A 15,642-nucleotide genomic window follows, 5' to 3' on the forward strand; every position below is an offset into this window, starting at 1 on the left:
ACCCCAAATGAAACACATTAGACTGTAGTCCAAATATGTCTATTATTTTTAAAAAATTAATTATTACTTTTTAATATTCAGAGACAGGGTCTCACTTTATCACCCAGGCTGTAGTGCAGTGGTGTGATCATAGCTCACTGCAGCCTCAAACTCTTGGGCTCAAGTGATCCTCCTACCTCAGCCTCCTGAGTAGCTGTGACTATGGGCCTGCACCACTATTACATTTTATCTATCACTAGGCCCAAGGTCTCCTTGCTTGAGGCTCGAACTTTTTTCATGATGTTTTTGCTGCCAGGAGAACACGTCCCCCGATTTGTCCATATCATTCTGCCCAGCCATTCTTCTATTCTTGGCCCCATGAAAATGCTACGTCAGCCATCAAAATATAGCTCTTTCTTAATGGGACTACAATCCCACCTGTTTTTTCATCCCCTAGAATCTGAATGCTCTCTGAACCACTTTGAATGTTTCCAAATGCCTCTTCAGCCCATCACCTCATGTGAATGCAGAAATTTGGGTTGATAGGATGTTTTTACCATTTTTTTCCAGGTAAAATTTCACCAAGGTATGTCCTGCAGAAACATTCTCTACACCTAGGAGAATTTACCTCCCCAGATCTCAGTTTCCGCATCATTCACTGAAGCAGGGAGTCCAGATGAATGTGTTTCTAAAACCCTCTGCTGCGTGTATTTATCTAGCACAGTGTTTTCTAACCAGGGATGGTACAGCCTCATGGGGAGAATGTGGCCATGTCCAGAGACAGTTTTGGTTGTCACACTGGGGTGGTGGATGCTCCTGGCATCTGGTGGGTGGAGCCCAGGGACGCTGCTCAACACCCTACAGTGCACAGGACGGTCCCACCACAGAGAATCCTCCAGCCCCAGATGTCCATAGTGCTGAGGCTGAGAAATCCTTAGCATGAGAAACTCAATCTATTATCTATCTATCTATCTATCTATCTATCTATCTATCTATCTATCTATCTATTTTCCATCCATCCATCACCCATCCAACCATCCATCGTCTATTTTTCTATCTACCCATCTATCATCTACCCAACTACCTATCTAATCCACCCAACCATCTCTCATCAGTCTATGTATGTATCTATCCATCTATTGATCATCCATTCAATGATTTATTACCTATCATCTATCTATAATTCATCCAAACATCCATCATCTATTTATCTATATACCTATCTATCTAACATTCACCCAACCATCCATCATTTATCCATCTGTGTATCTGTCATCCATCCAACCATCCACCGTTTATCTATCAATCAATCATCCATCCAACCATCTATTATCTATCGACCTATCTTACTCCTTTCTATATTTATTATCTATTTATATCTATAAATCATCTATCTGTATCAATCTTTATGTCTCCTATCCATATATATTATCTATCTGTCATCTATCTACCATCTATCTATCACTTATCTATCTATATCAATCTTCTGTCAGTTATCTATCTACCAATCTAATCTGTTCTTTATGTCAGTGGCTCTCAGCTAGGAGCAAGTTTGCACCCCCTAAAGGGGCATTTGGCAATGTCCAGAGACATTTTTGGTCATCACAATTTTGGGGGTTGGAGGGGTACTAGTATCTGGTGGGTAGAGCCCAGGGATGCTGCTCAACACCCTACAAAGGACACCCCAGCCCAGAGAATCATCCAGCCCCAAATGTCATTCATGTGCATTTTGAGAGACCTTGCATCATCTGAAGAGCCTGTCTATTGAGGATAAACACTCCAAGCACCACCTCCTCCTCCACCTCTCTGCCTCCTCAGGCCTCTCTTGATATCCAACACACAGTAAGGGCTGTGCAGATATATTTAAGCAGATAAGTGGATTGATGAATGAGAGACAGGCTCTTTGCCTCCCACAGAGTTTAAAAAAAAAAATGCATTCTTTAGTTTCCATGACCGACATTCTTTAACAATTGGCGACAGTGCATTTCTTGAAATGCTGACAGTCATATTTTTCCCAAATGTTTATCTTGTCTGCCTTTTTCCTTCCTCTCAGGGGAAGCAAAAGAAGGACAGTTTTGCATATTTGTGGAACACCAGTACATGTATTTCCAGATGTCTCTTTGACAAAAAATTAAAAAAGAAAAATCCTGAAGGATTTCCTAGAACACTGCTTCTCAGTCCCCACACTGTCTTGCTGCATACTGAAATTGTCACTACATGCAAGTGACACTCAAACTCTGCCTTCCTGCCTGCCAAATCTGTCATCAGAAGCATTACCTTTGACTCAGTTTCCTTGCCTGTTAAAAATGTGTAGAGAAGATAATCATTGAGAGAAGGTGAATGAAAGCAGTTTTTTCAACCACGCTGATGGAAACCCAAATTCATGTGACTCTCTTTTGTTTGAAAATAGCATTGTCATCACTGCCTGGTTTTTGGGAGAATATTATTTTATTATCAAATGTACAGTATATTGACCTTAAAAATACAGTACAGCAGTCATGGAAATAACAAGTCTTGTATTATTCATGGGCACAGACTGACTCATGGCTGGGGAAGAAGCAGCCACCTTAGACTGGATGGACAGCTCAGATACTGCAGAGAAATTTCTGAACTTTTAGGAGAAGACTCTAGATTCATTTCTGTAAAGCTATGATGCAGTTTTCTCTTTCCTTTCCTCTCACCTCCTCTGAGCACAGCTTTCAACAAAAACTTTGCATACAAAGAAATCTAATATCGCAGCCTTCCCCACTGCAGGGTTCCTGGAGAAGGTGATATAACAGTGGTTACTGAATTTGAAGGAGGTTGGAGAGGAATTTTTTAAAATTGTATTTCCATGTCTGCTGTAATGTATCCAAGTCTTGTAAAGACCAATAATTTATTAATTTTAATGAGACAGAAAGTATTTCTCCTTCTAGTCTCATCGTCTGATTTGAGAGGAAAAATATATATAAAACATTATATAAAAGGTGAGTTCCAGGAAGAAATGGATTTTTTCATATAAAATGGTAGCTGTATGTATGTAACTCTGAATTAAAAATATATATATATATCAATCACTCTGGTTCTAAATCCTTATTAGGCAAGCTGGAGTTTTGAAGTGACAGAGGAAATAACTGAAAGATGACTTGTCAATCTGGAACAAAGTCTACCATGTAAAAACTGCAGCAGGTTAACTAGGTGATGCGTCTTTAATGGGGTAGTGGGGGATTGTTCGTGTCTATGGTTTATTTTTGGTGAATGTTCTGCAGATATCCTATGGACGCTTATGAAGGCAGTTGAGTGGCATTTGCAAAAAAAGAAAAATTGCAATCAGAGCACAGATACAGCGAATGAAGCCTCTGGAATGATGTAAACACAAAAGAAAGTTCCCAGCGAGGCTGAGCCCTCCTTCTGGTGTCCGTATTGCTTCCTTTTCCCAACAATCGTAGATCAAGTTCAACCTCAACTTGAAACCCACAGGGGGCCACCATGCACTATGACACATTATTTAAGAGCTCCGATTCCCCAGCCTGACTTCCCGTACAAACCGCGCTTTGTTGTCAGTTCCTAAGCAATCATTCTGGAATCCACATTTCAGAAGACATGGATGTAAGTTGTTTTGGAGTCACTGCCGAGAATGTTTTTTGCCATGCACTTGTAGAAGCCGGCGTCTCTCTGTGTGGCATGCTGGATGGTCAGTGATCCCTGGGGGTGAAGAAATCTGTTTCCATACAGACGAGCCTGAACCCCTGCCTTCAGATGCGACTTATCCGGCAACTCCCACGTGATGTCAGCTTTGGGAATCCCCATAGCCATGCAGTTCAGTTTCACGGTGTTCCCGGGCCGGGTGTAGATGACGGGGGTGGGCTCGCTGGTGATCCGGGGAGGATAGGCGATCACAATCACGGGGATGCTGGTGACCGAAGGGCCGTACTCCGTCTCCATCCTGCATACATAGGTACCCCTGTCAAACACCGAGGCCTCACGAACCTCGAGGGTGCCATTGTCCAGAAGGGAAATGCGCCCCAGGGCTTGGGGGCCCTCCAGACGCATGCCGTTGGGGAGCGTCCAGGAGAAACGTCCCTGCCCAGCCCCGGGAGGGGTGCAGGGGAGCTTCAGGGTCTCACCGTTGATGATGCTGACCAGGTTATGATACTGCTTGTTTGCTTCTGGTTTCAGCCCCACCTTCAGGGAGACCAGCCTCTCCGTGTGGCCAGCGGCGTTGCGGGCCACGCAGCGGTAGGCCCCGGCATCCACCGAGGAGAGACCGCTGATGTGGAGCATGCCGTCAGCCTTGTGGTAGAAGCGCTGCAGCTGCTGTCCGCTCTGCAGATCGGTGCCATTGGGAAGGACCCACACCAGGCTGGGTGTCGGGCTCCCCGCGGCAGAGCAGTTGAGGCTGATGGTGTGGCCCGCCATGGCCGTGATCTTCTCGCTGATCGGGTCGTGGAAGATGGGTTTCTCCATGGGCTCCAGGACAGTGAGCTGCACGATCAACCTGGCCTCCCCTCCCTCGTTGCGCGCCATGCATACTAGCTGAACGGAGTCGCTCTTCCTCAGACTCCTGATGTCTAGGGAACCGTTGCCATGGACAGTGACCCGATTTCCATAGTATGGAGCTGGCAGAACCACACCCTCGGGAAAAGCCCATAACACCCTCGGGGTGGGGATGCCTTCAGCTCTGCAGTCAATCAGTTTCCGACTGCCCCCGGCTGCTATCTCCCGCACAGTGGTGATGGGGTTGGGGCTACCGTTGATTTTGGGTGGCTGGACATTGACGTGAATCCACACCGTCTTCCTATCCTCTCCGGCGCTGTTCCTGACCAGGCAGGTGTAGTTGCCACTGTCAGAGCGCTGGGCTTTCTGAATAAGGAGAGTGCCATCTTGGTATATCTGATACTTCTCAGAGGCGGTGGGGATCACCCGGTTGGTTGGGGACAACCAAGTCACCTTGGGCATGGGTTCTCCTTTGGCCTCACAGGCTACAGTGGCCACGTCTCCATAGGGCACCTGAACCGCCAAGTAAGTCTTGTTCCGGATGGTGGCAGGCGCTGTCACCACCTTGACTCTGACTCTCATCTCGTCCTTCCCGACCTGATTTTCGGCAAAGCAGGTGTAGTCTCCTTCCTCCCTCATCCCCACTTCGTTAAAGTAGAGCGTCCCATTGTTGAAGACGACATAGCGCTTGGTGCGTCCACCGCTGTCATCTGACTGCATGAAGGAGTTCACCAGACTCCCATCCGGGAGGCTCCAGGAGATCTCAGGATTGGGAAGCCCAGTGGCCACACAGTCCACTTTCAGGTCACCCCCATAGAAGACTTTGTGGTCGTTCTCCTCCTTGTGCTCAATCTTGGCCGGTTTCATCACCACATTCACCTTGAGCACCACGTAGTCGTCACCAACCTTATTTCGAGCTACGCATAGGTAATCACCAGCGTCTTTGTCCGTCACTGATTTTACCACCAGGGTCCCGTTGGCAAACACCTTGATTCTACTATCAAAACTACAGAAAAAAAGAAAAAGGAGTAGATGTCAGTTTCCCAAATGCTCTACTGTGGCATTAGGTCACTGGAATAACACAAAAATAGTTGGTTCTGTGATGCATCAGCCCAGATGGCTACTATTGCAAAATGCCCAATGGTTTGATCCACACACACTTGCAGGAATAGGATTGACATCTTCGACTACGTTTCATGCCCTTGAACCCATGGTCAGGCCAACCTAACATCAGATTCAACAGGGAGTTCTTATTTGCAGTCAATCACTTTCCACAACCTTCTCCAGGCTGTAAAAACCATTGGGCAAGAGAGGAGGAAGTTAAGTATTTGTTAAGAAGTTAGGTATTTCTTCTGGATCCGAGTTTAGAGGGACAACATTTCATTGCATAAAAATCACACACTGGGCCAGGAACAGGGGCTCAGGCCTGTCATCCCAGCACTTTGGGAGGTCAGGGTGGGAGGATTGCTTGAGGTGAAGTGTTCGAGATCACCCTTGGGAACATAGCAGATCCCATCTCTACAAAAAGTAAATAATAATAATAATAACAAGCCGTGCCTCGTGGTGTGCACCAGTAGTTTCAGCTACTCAGGAGGCTGAGGCTGGACGATCGCTTGAACACAGAAGTTTGAGGCTGCAGTGAGCTATAAGCACACCACTGCACTCCAGCCTGGGCAACAGAGTGACACCCTGTCTCTAATGAATTTATTATTATTATTAGTTGAGATGGACTGTCACTCTGTCGTACAGGGTGGAGTGAAGTGGTGTGATCTTGATTTACTGCAACCTCCACCTCCCGGGTTCAAGCAATTCTCCTGCCTCAGCCTCCCGAGTAGCTGGAACTACAGACACTTGCCACCACACCCGGCAAATTTTTGTATGTTTATTAGAGACAGTGTTTCACCATGTTGGCCAGGCTGGTCTCAAACTCCTGACCTCAAGTGATCTGCCCACCTTGGCCTCCCAAAGTGCTGGGATTACAGGCGTGAGCCACCGTGCCCTGCTAATTAATTTCATTTAATTTTATCGGACGCAGGGAGCAGTGTGTGTGCATATTCATCCTGAAAATGGACTCATATTCGTTGGGGCCACCAGCCCAGCGATTTACAGGAAGCCACGCAGAGCCGCCTACCTGAAGAGCGCGTCGATCATCCTCTTGGAGGGCAGCCTCCAAAGGATGCGCGGCCAGGGGTCCCCCGAGGCGCTGCAGTCCAGCTTGAGGGTCCCTCCGTACCTGACGTCCGTCCTCCGCGGAGAGGTGCCCGTGATGCGCGCGTTGGCTGCTGCACGCTGCACGTTCAGCTGCACTGTCCTGCGCGCGGAGCCCACCAGGTTGGCGGCCACGCACTCATAGCGCCCGCTGTCCTTGGGCGCGAGGTTGCGGATGTAGAGCGTCCCGTTGGGGAAAACGAACAAGTTCCCGTGGAGGAACTGCGAGGGGCGGATCTGGGTACCGTCCCCGAGCACCCAGCGCACGCTGGGCAGGGGCGCAGCCTTGGCAGTGCAGTGAATGTGAATGCTGAGCCCAGGGGGCAGCGAGATGTTCTCCAGCTTCTCCTGGTGGATAACCGGGGGCAGTGCCGCCACATGCAGGCGGATGGCCAGGCTGTCCGCCCCGGCTGCATTGCTGGCCACGCACTTATAGACGCCTCTGTCTGAGAAGGACGCCTCCTTGATGGAAAGGGTTCGGTTTTCGTGCAGGGTGATGCGGCCCTCCACGGGGGATACAGTTTGCCACACCCTCCTGTCTGGGAAGATCCAGGAAATTTGGGGGGCTGGGGTCCCTTTGGCCAGACACTCCATTGCAATGGTGTCTCCCAGGTAGACGGTGACGTCCTGGTAGTGGGAGGCTAGGATTTGAGGTTGCTGCACGGTGACCGAGAGCAAGACCACCATCCGGTCCAGGCCGTGCAGGTTGCTGGCGGTGCACATATACTGGCCTCGATCTTGCACTTGAACCTGCCGTATCACTAAGGTACCGTTCTTGAGAACCTCAAACCGTTGTATCCTGGTATTCGGAGTCATAAGAGCTCCTGGAGAAAAGTAACACAGTCAGCTTTGGCATAAACTGTGCCCTTTTGATAATGCTCAAACGAGCAGTATTAGTTAATCTAATTCTCCACTTTATCACTCAGACAGCAAAAGCAAATGTAGAAGGTAGAATGTTTTAGTGTTTTTTAAAGGTTTTTTTATGTTTATTTTATTTGTTAGAGGTAGGGTATTGCTCTGTCTCCCAGGTGAGGGTGCAGTGGTACAATCATAGCTCCCTGTAGGCTCAACCTCCTGGACTCGGCCTTCTAAGTAGCTGGGACTATAGGTGCAGGCCACCACTCCTGGATAATTTAATTTTTTTTTTTTTTGTAGAGACATGGTCTTGCTGTGTTGCCCAGGTTGGTCTTAAACTCCTGACCTCAAGTGATTCTCTTGTCTTGGCTACCCAGAATGCTGGGATTACAAGTGTGAGCCACCACACCCAGCCTGTTTTGGTGCTAACCGTTAAAGAAATGAAAAACTGAGATATCATCTCATGCCTGCTGGAATGTCTATTATCAAAAAGACCAAAAACAACAGACACTGGTGAAGATGTGGAGAAAAGGGCACCCTCGTACACTGTTGGTGGGAATGTAATTTGGTACAACCACTATGGAAAACAGTATGGAAGTTCCTCATAAAACTAACAATAGAGCTGCCTATAGTCTAGCAATCCCACTACTGGGTATTTAGACAAAGGAAATAACGTCAGTGTGTTGACAAGACATCTGCACTCCCGTATTTACTACAGTGCTATTCACAACAGCCAAGATATGGAATTCAGCTAAGTGTCCATCAATGAATGAATTGATAAAGAGAATGTGGCATATATGCACAATGAAATACCATTCTGTCTTTTGTTTTTCTTTCTTTCTTTTTTTTTTAAAAAAAGAAGCACCACTGCACTCCAGCCTGGGCGACAGAGCGAGACTCCGTCTCAAAAAAAAAAAAAAAAAAAGGAAATTCTGTCATTTGCCACAACATAAATGAACCTGGAGGACATTAGGTTAAGTGAAATAAACCAGGCACAGAAAGACAAATACTGCATGATCTCATTTATATGTGCAATGTAAGAAAGTTGAACTCACTGAAGCTGAAGCAGATAGTGGTATGGTGGTTACCAGGGGCTGGGGATGGGAGTAAAGGGAAGATATTAATTAAAGAGTATGAAGTTCAGTTAGGAGGAATATGCTTAAGTGGTATTATACTCATGGCAACTATAGTTAATAACAATTTAGCTTATACTTGAAAATTGTTGAGAGTAGATTTTGTGTTGTCATCACACACATACGAAATAAGTATGCTATAAAAAAAAGGATAGAGAAAAAGAATGTTTTGTTTCTCTTTTTCATTTTTACACTAGTCCCAGAAACAGGGCCATCTTCAGGCAAAGGAGGGCAAACGTGGGTTTAATAGAGAATTCTAGAAGCAGGCATGAGTCCCAGCCACTTCCAAGGTGAGCTAAGATGGCACAAGCTCAATTACTAGAGACACAGCCTCCCCTTTATTTATTTATGCTAATGCTGTTCTCCTGAGCTCCTCGGGCTAGCTGGCTGCATGGGCATGCCAGGCTTGCAGTGGCCAGCCACCCCTGCCCAGAGAGGCCCTTGAGTCCATAAGAAAGGTGAATTAATCCTAAAGTAAGACTCCAGTAACTCTCTCCTACACAAACTCTGGTTAAAGTGTAGATTGGGTACATATGGACATTAAGATAGGACAAATAGACCCTTGGGACTACTAGAGGAGAGAGGGAGGGGTGGCAAGGGCTGAAAAATCCACCTATCGGGTGCTGTGCTAGCTACCTGGGTAATGGGATCATCTGTGCCCCAAACCTCAGCATCATGCAATCTACCCGTGCGACAAACTTGCACATGCTCCCCCTGCATCTAAAACAAAAGCTGAAATTATAAAAATAACAATAAACGCTTATTCAAGTAAAAACAATTCCCCAAATGTGTTATAAAAATTTCTCCTAATGTGCTTATGTTGTTCAACACATGCTGTTTTAATGTATTATATTGCTAGCCAATAAAATAAAAATTGACCAAAAAAAAAAAAAGTAGATGCTTAAACATCTTACCTGTGGAAACCTTTGTCCAAGTAATGAAAGGCTTTGGCTTTCCTGTTGCCTCACAGGGGAACACAGCATCTGTCTCGGCAGTGATGGACACAGTCTGTGGGGACTTGGTGAGGATCTGGGGCTTTTCCCCAAGAGACCAGAATTTGGATGCAGGCGGTCCTCCTGCAAAGAACTTTGAGCTGCTCTGGTGGAAGCTTCCTGAGGACTGGACAGAAGATGTTACAAAGGAGACAGAACTCTGGGTGGAGGAGACCAGAGGGGTATTCTGTAAGTTAGTTGAGGGTGACCCCGTGGTCCGCGGAGTGTGCAACAACGGAGGTGCTGGAGGGCCAAAGTCCAGATGGAAGGTGCTATGGGAATGTATCCTGTTGTAGGAACCTGGATTAACTTTTCTCTCTCTCATTACTGGGGCAGGAGAAGTGGGTATCTGGGGTCTCAGGGTGACTCCCAGCTGTGGAAAAGAAAGAGTCCTGTTGGTAAAGAAAGGGAATCTTCCATTGGAATAATGAGGAATTCTTGGACTGGGAGGCTTTCCATCTGGGTTTCTTGCCTCAGGGATGTTGTTATTTCCAAACACTTTGGAGTAGCCATTGAATTGGTCAGTTCTTCGGTCAGCAAACTTACTAGGAATGCTGGGTTTGGACATGTGCAATGGGAGAGGAGTTGTTGTACTTGATAATCTTGGAGTTGTAAACTGCTTGTTCTCTGGTAAAGACCTAGAAGGATATGTAGTTATTTCTGGTTTGTTGGTCCAGTGATGAGGTGGCTGGAAAGTTACAAAGTATCTGGAAGCACTTTGTGTGGACATTTCAGGCAGCCTCACTGCTCCTGTTGGTAGGAACAGTTTGGATTTGGCAGGGACTCTGGTTAGTTGATGAGAAGCATGAACTCTTCCATCCTGGTGGTGGCCATCTGGGCCATGTGGTAGACTCCTATTATCAAATACTTGCTTCTCCAATTCCAGCTTTATAGACAAGTTAAATGCATCCTGGTCGGAAGAGGGTGTTGATAATTCATTTGGCCCTGACATATGCTGCGTCCCTTCATTGTTCACTGGGGCTGCTTTGGTTTCTGGATTCCTCACATAATTCAAGAAAACATTTTCCTTGGAATCTCTAGATGTTTGAGATGTTCTTGGACTGAGAAGTGCTGGCTTAGTGGTGGTGGTTTCTCCCAAAGACATGAGAATCGTGCGTGGGGACGAGGATGCTAGCTCTTTCATCTGGGCGGCAGTAGGGGTGTGATTCTGTGGTCTAGTTTCAGAGAGTAGAATAGCTACAGTGGTTTCATGATGATCTTGATCAAGAGTGGTGGTTTCTGCCTGACTTGAAGACACCTGCACTTTTATGCTTGAGAGAGTTGTGGAAGAACCAACTTCTTCCTGTTGAAATGGTGTGGAGACTGTCACAGAGGATGAAAACTCAGAAGTAAAATCCACGTCCTCGAGCTCTTTAAGAAGGGGAGGGTCTGTAAGGTTTTCCCCAGAAGTAGTAACAGGTATGTCTGTCTGTAGCCTCCCAGGCTGGGCTGTCCTTGAGGGATTCCAGGTTGGAGTTCCTGGAAAGCCTACAGGAGAGGATTCTTCCTTAAATTCCCCCTTAGTGGAGACCAAGGAGCAAGAAGTTGGTATGACATTAGTAATTGAGTCACCAGTGACTAAAGTGTCACTTTTATGTTTGTCGACATTTGTGGCATCATCATCCTTAATTTCTTTTCCATCTGTTGTGGGTTTATATGTGACTGGAAGTGTCTCTTGGACTTTATGGTAAGATGAATGTATTTTTCTGGTGGTTGTCATGTAATCTAAGGAATCATAAGGGCCCTCAGTTTTCAGAGAAACAGTTGTAGGCAAAAGTATAGTTTCTGAACTGGGAGTAACAATGTTTCTATGTTTATTTTCTGGAGAAGGGCTGGGCTTAGATCCGGAAGCTCTTGAGCTCACTGTAGAAGGGGTATATCGATGTTTGTTTGGCCTCTTCCCGTGTTTTCTCCGTGGCGTTCCCTTGGATATGGGTTCTGCATTCTTCTCCATTTCCAACTGTTTGGGGGTATTAACTGTGTTATCCACCCAAGCTGTAGGAACCGGAGAACTCTCCACTTGATTTGAAATCTTAATTTCAAGTGCTTGAGTTGGTTGAGTAGAAAAAGTCTCTGATGGGGCAAAAGTTGTGGGTGGGGTTTGCTTGTGTCGGTGGCGGAATTTGTGGGGGCGTAATCTCTTTCTCCCATTGGGTCTCCTTCGAGGAGGGTGAGTGGTCATGGTGGATGACGAAGCAACTTTTTGCCTTGGAGTTGTTGTTGCTGTTGTGGTGTCTTTGTCTAGCAGGGTGCCAACTGTGGTTTCTGCAGGCTTCTTAACTGGAGACACACTGCTCATTATACCCAGTGTGGAGTCAGGCAAAGTGATGGATTTGCTCTGTTGGCCTTCACTCTCAGAACTTCTGGAGTGTGTGGGGTCTCCCGCTAGCATATCTCCTCCCTGTAGTGTCTGAGACTTCTCTTTCATACCTGTTTTAATCAGTAAGGTGTCTTGAGTGCTTAAACTACTTTTCACAAGCTGGATGTTCTCTGTCGGTCCTTGTAAATGTGATTTGCCTGGGACACCTTGTTCACCTATAGTAGAATCCTCAAATGACTTTGATGTACTAGAGTCATTAACCCAGGTGGTGGGGATTGGAGTAATGTGTGCAAAGGTGTATTCTTTCATGTTATCCTCATGTGTTTGTGAATTAGTCTCCAAATCTGGGTCAAAGTATTGCGCAGGCTCAGACTCAGCCAAGGAGACAGCATCCAATGGAGGCTCATACTCACTGGATGTGGGCTCTGGTGAGGATCCAACATCTGCTGCAGACCAACCCTCTGTTGCCGTCTCTTCATGGGTGGGCTCTTCATAGACTGTGTCTAAGGTGTGCAGAGTAGGAGATGGTTCATAAGGCTCAGATATAAGTGTAGGGGCTGCAGTCCACTTCAGGTCGCCTTCAGTGGAAGTTATCTCCTCAGTCTTCTCGGAAAACTCATAAACAACTTCTTCCAGAGGTGTGCTTGTTACTTCAGGTTCAACAAGAATAACTCCATTGTGGTTGTGTTCTAGTCCCATGCTGGCTGAGGAAATGGTACTCAAAACGTGCTTTTCTTCACCAAGTAGAGGTACATCTGCTGAGGATCCTTCAGCACTGGTCGCTGTCTGCACAGGAGATGCTGACGGGGGAGAAACAGCAGGCAAAGGTGGTGTGATTTCTAGACTCAAGGATGGAAGACTTGTGGTTTTAATCACTGGGGGTACTTCTGTGCCCTTAGGGAGATTTTTCCCACGGACTTTAGCTAAAATGTCAGCCCAGTGCTCTGGATTAATCTGTTTGTTTGCCATGTTTATCCTTCGTCTGGATTCAAACACTCTGCGACCTTCTGCAACATTGGTCTCTGGTTCTTTTTCCGAATGCTTCCAGAGTTTCAGCTTTCTTCTCCCTTTCTTGGCTTTCTTATCTCCATTGATGGCATCATCCTTTGTTTTGAGGAACACCTCTTGGTCCTTTGGATGCAGAAGTCTCCTTGAAGTGTTCTCTTCATCTCCCATGCCTGAGCCCCCTTCATCCTCCACGATGTCTTCTCTCACTCTGGAAAGAGCCTTTGCACCTGGGCGTCGGCCTCTTTTGGATGGCGAGCCAGACCCTTTCTTGGTCACTGTGATTCCCACGGTAAAATGGTCTGCCCCTTGCTGGTTGACAGCCACACATCTGTAGTAACCACTATCGCTGACTTGGACCTTTGGGATGGAAAGAGTTCCATTTGGCAGCATGTATACATGTGATGTGTTAGTCAAATCATTAATTATCCTTCTGTTTGGAAGAATCCAGCTAAGGTGGGCTTCGGGTATTGCTAAAGCATTGCAAGGCAACATCACCGGCTCTCCTGGGTTCTTGCCAATTGTCACTGTGTCTTTCTCGGCTGGCTGAGTGGAGGGAGACTGCACAAGTACCCTATATACCATGCGGTCCATTTCATCCCTCACTTGAGCAATGCACTGGTACAAGCCCGAGTCAGATGGCTCCATGGACTTGATCCTTAGCCAGCCACTGCTGAGAATGGAGAACTTGCTGTCTGGGTCATCCATGGGCGCTTTCAGGATGGAGCCATCTGGAAGCACCCAGAAGATAGACGGACTCTCAGAAGCTTTCACATTGCAGCTCAACTGGCATGGACCCCCTTCCAGGACAGTCTGATCTCTTTGCACAGCTCCACTAGGCTCAATCATTACCCAGCTTCTGCCCCGAGCCTGCCTTGTATCTTTGGGGGATATTGTTTGAGAATACTGGGTGTAGTAGGAAAGTAGCACCTTCTTGGCCGTACTCTGACGTCGGTTCAGCTGGATATCTATGGATGGCTGCATGACCCATTCTGGTTCTGCAAGAATCTGGGCTCTCACGCCTGTGTAGTAAAGAGCTTCCTCATCAGCATTCTGCCTGTACTGGTAGCTGACTCTGGGGTCTTTGCTGAGCATGAGCTCTCTGTGTAGCTTCACGGGAACTTCACTGTAGTATGCTATCAATTTCCATAGCTTTTCATAGTTTTCCCGGGTCATTGGACACTCAAAGTCCAAGGCAACTGTTGCATTTATGTCAATATCTGGAGGATCCGTTTGGTTCAAGTGAATTTTGTACACATCCATTGGTTTCTTGATGTCACAGACCAAGTTCACCATGTTCCCGTGCTCGTCAGTCATGTTCAAAGAGACATTCCACTGGGAGAGTTGGAATTTCTCCATGATGAGCTGGCTGTCACCATCCTCTTCTTGTTCTTGCTCCTCCTCAATACTGCTGCTCCTGTTCTGTCTCAGAGGAGACTCTATGGAAGGCTTCAGACAAGTCATGTCCTTCAGCTTGTGAATCTCATGTTTGTACAACTTCTTTGGACTGAAGCACATTGCACACAACTGACCACCTTCATAAGCTTTGTCCTTTTTACACTTCAGAATTCCTAAAACAAATAAGCAAATAGACACTCAATAGCGTAAGGAGCCAAAGAAAAGGCACGCCTTACACATGGCCAGAGAATAAAGCCTATGTTTGTGTCTTTATCACCCAGCTGTAATCCCATAACCAAGGAATCCTATACATGAGTTGCCTTTGAGGCTTCATGTTAAACCACAGTTTTAGCACACTGCGTGGTAACTAACGGGTGCTTTATAACTGCTTAACCATTAATAATAATTTTTACTTAAAAATACCTTAAAATACTTACTAACGGGTATTTAAAAAGCGTTTCTAAGTTAAAGAAAGCAACTTCACTCACATACATTATACGATGTACCTTCTGTGAAAGTTTAGGAGAATCTATATAAATAACTGCAAAGTGGGGAAACATTTCTAGGTAAAAAGATGAATCTTTGCATGTATCACATCATATCTACTTTTTGTTGTTTTTTCATCTTGATATATATATATATACCAACATATATTTAAAAATCTTGAAATATATCTATCTCAATATATACAAATATGTATCTATCTTAATAGATATATATTTATATAATATATACATAAATAATAGATATATTTTTATATAATACATAGATATATATCTATCATAATATATAAACATATATTGATATATCAATAAATATGTATTAATATGTAGATATATAGACATATAATCAATGTTTATGTATGTCTAAATATATATAAATAATATATAAATATATATGGATATAAATATATAAACCTGTGAAAGCATTTTCAGATAAAAGGAAGAATCTTTGGCATGTATCACATCATATTTACTTTTTTAAATTGTTACATAAAAATATATAAATGTATAGATGTATATATATTTATAAATAGATAATCAGCATATTTATATTATAAATAATTTATAAACATATAATAATACATAATTTATATGTTTATATATAAATATATATAATCAATGTGTATCTAGGTAGCTATGTCTATATTTATAACTCTCTATATATTTATAAATTTATAATATATAATGTATATATAATCAATATGTATGTGTCTAGGTAACTATATATAACTCTATATAAATTTATAACATATAATTTATATATAATCAATATG

The 15,642-nt window shown here is 45.0% G+C and overlaps 1 protein-coding gene across 1 annotated transcript in view; it reads right to left on the reverse strand.

Moving 5' to 3' along the window:
• Nucleotides 1-2,408: 2,408 nt before the first annotated feature.
• MXRA5 (matrix remodeling associated 5) overlaps nt 2,409-15,642 on the reverse strand; it is a 34,388-nt gene continuing 21,154 nt past the window's right edge. The window contains exons 5-7 of the mRNA XM_001086428.5: nt 9,566-14,539; nt 6,587-7,487; nt 2,409-5,461 (exon numbers count right to left, since the gene is read on the reverse strand). Coding sequence (XP_001086428.4) covers nt 3,553-5,461; nt 6,587-7,487; nt 9,566-14,539 — 7,784 coding nt within the window. The 3' untranslated portion in view covers nt 2,409-3,552. The remainder of the gene's footprint in view (nt 5,462-6,586; nt 7,488-9,565; nt 14,540-15,642) is intronic.

The sequence above is a fragment of the Macaca mulatta genome, chromosome X (genome assembly GCF_049350105.2).
Source record: "Macaca mulatta isolate MMU2019108-1 chromosome X, T2T-MMU8v2.0, whole genome shotgun sequence".
Taxonomy (NCBI): Eukaryota; Metazoa; Chordata; class Mammalia; order Primates; family Cercopithecidae; genus Macaca; species Macaca mulatta.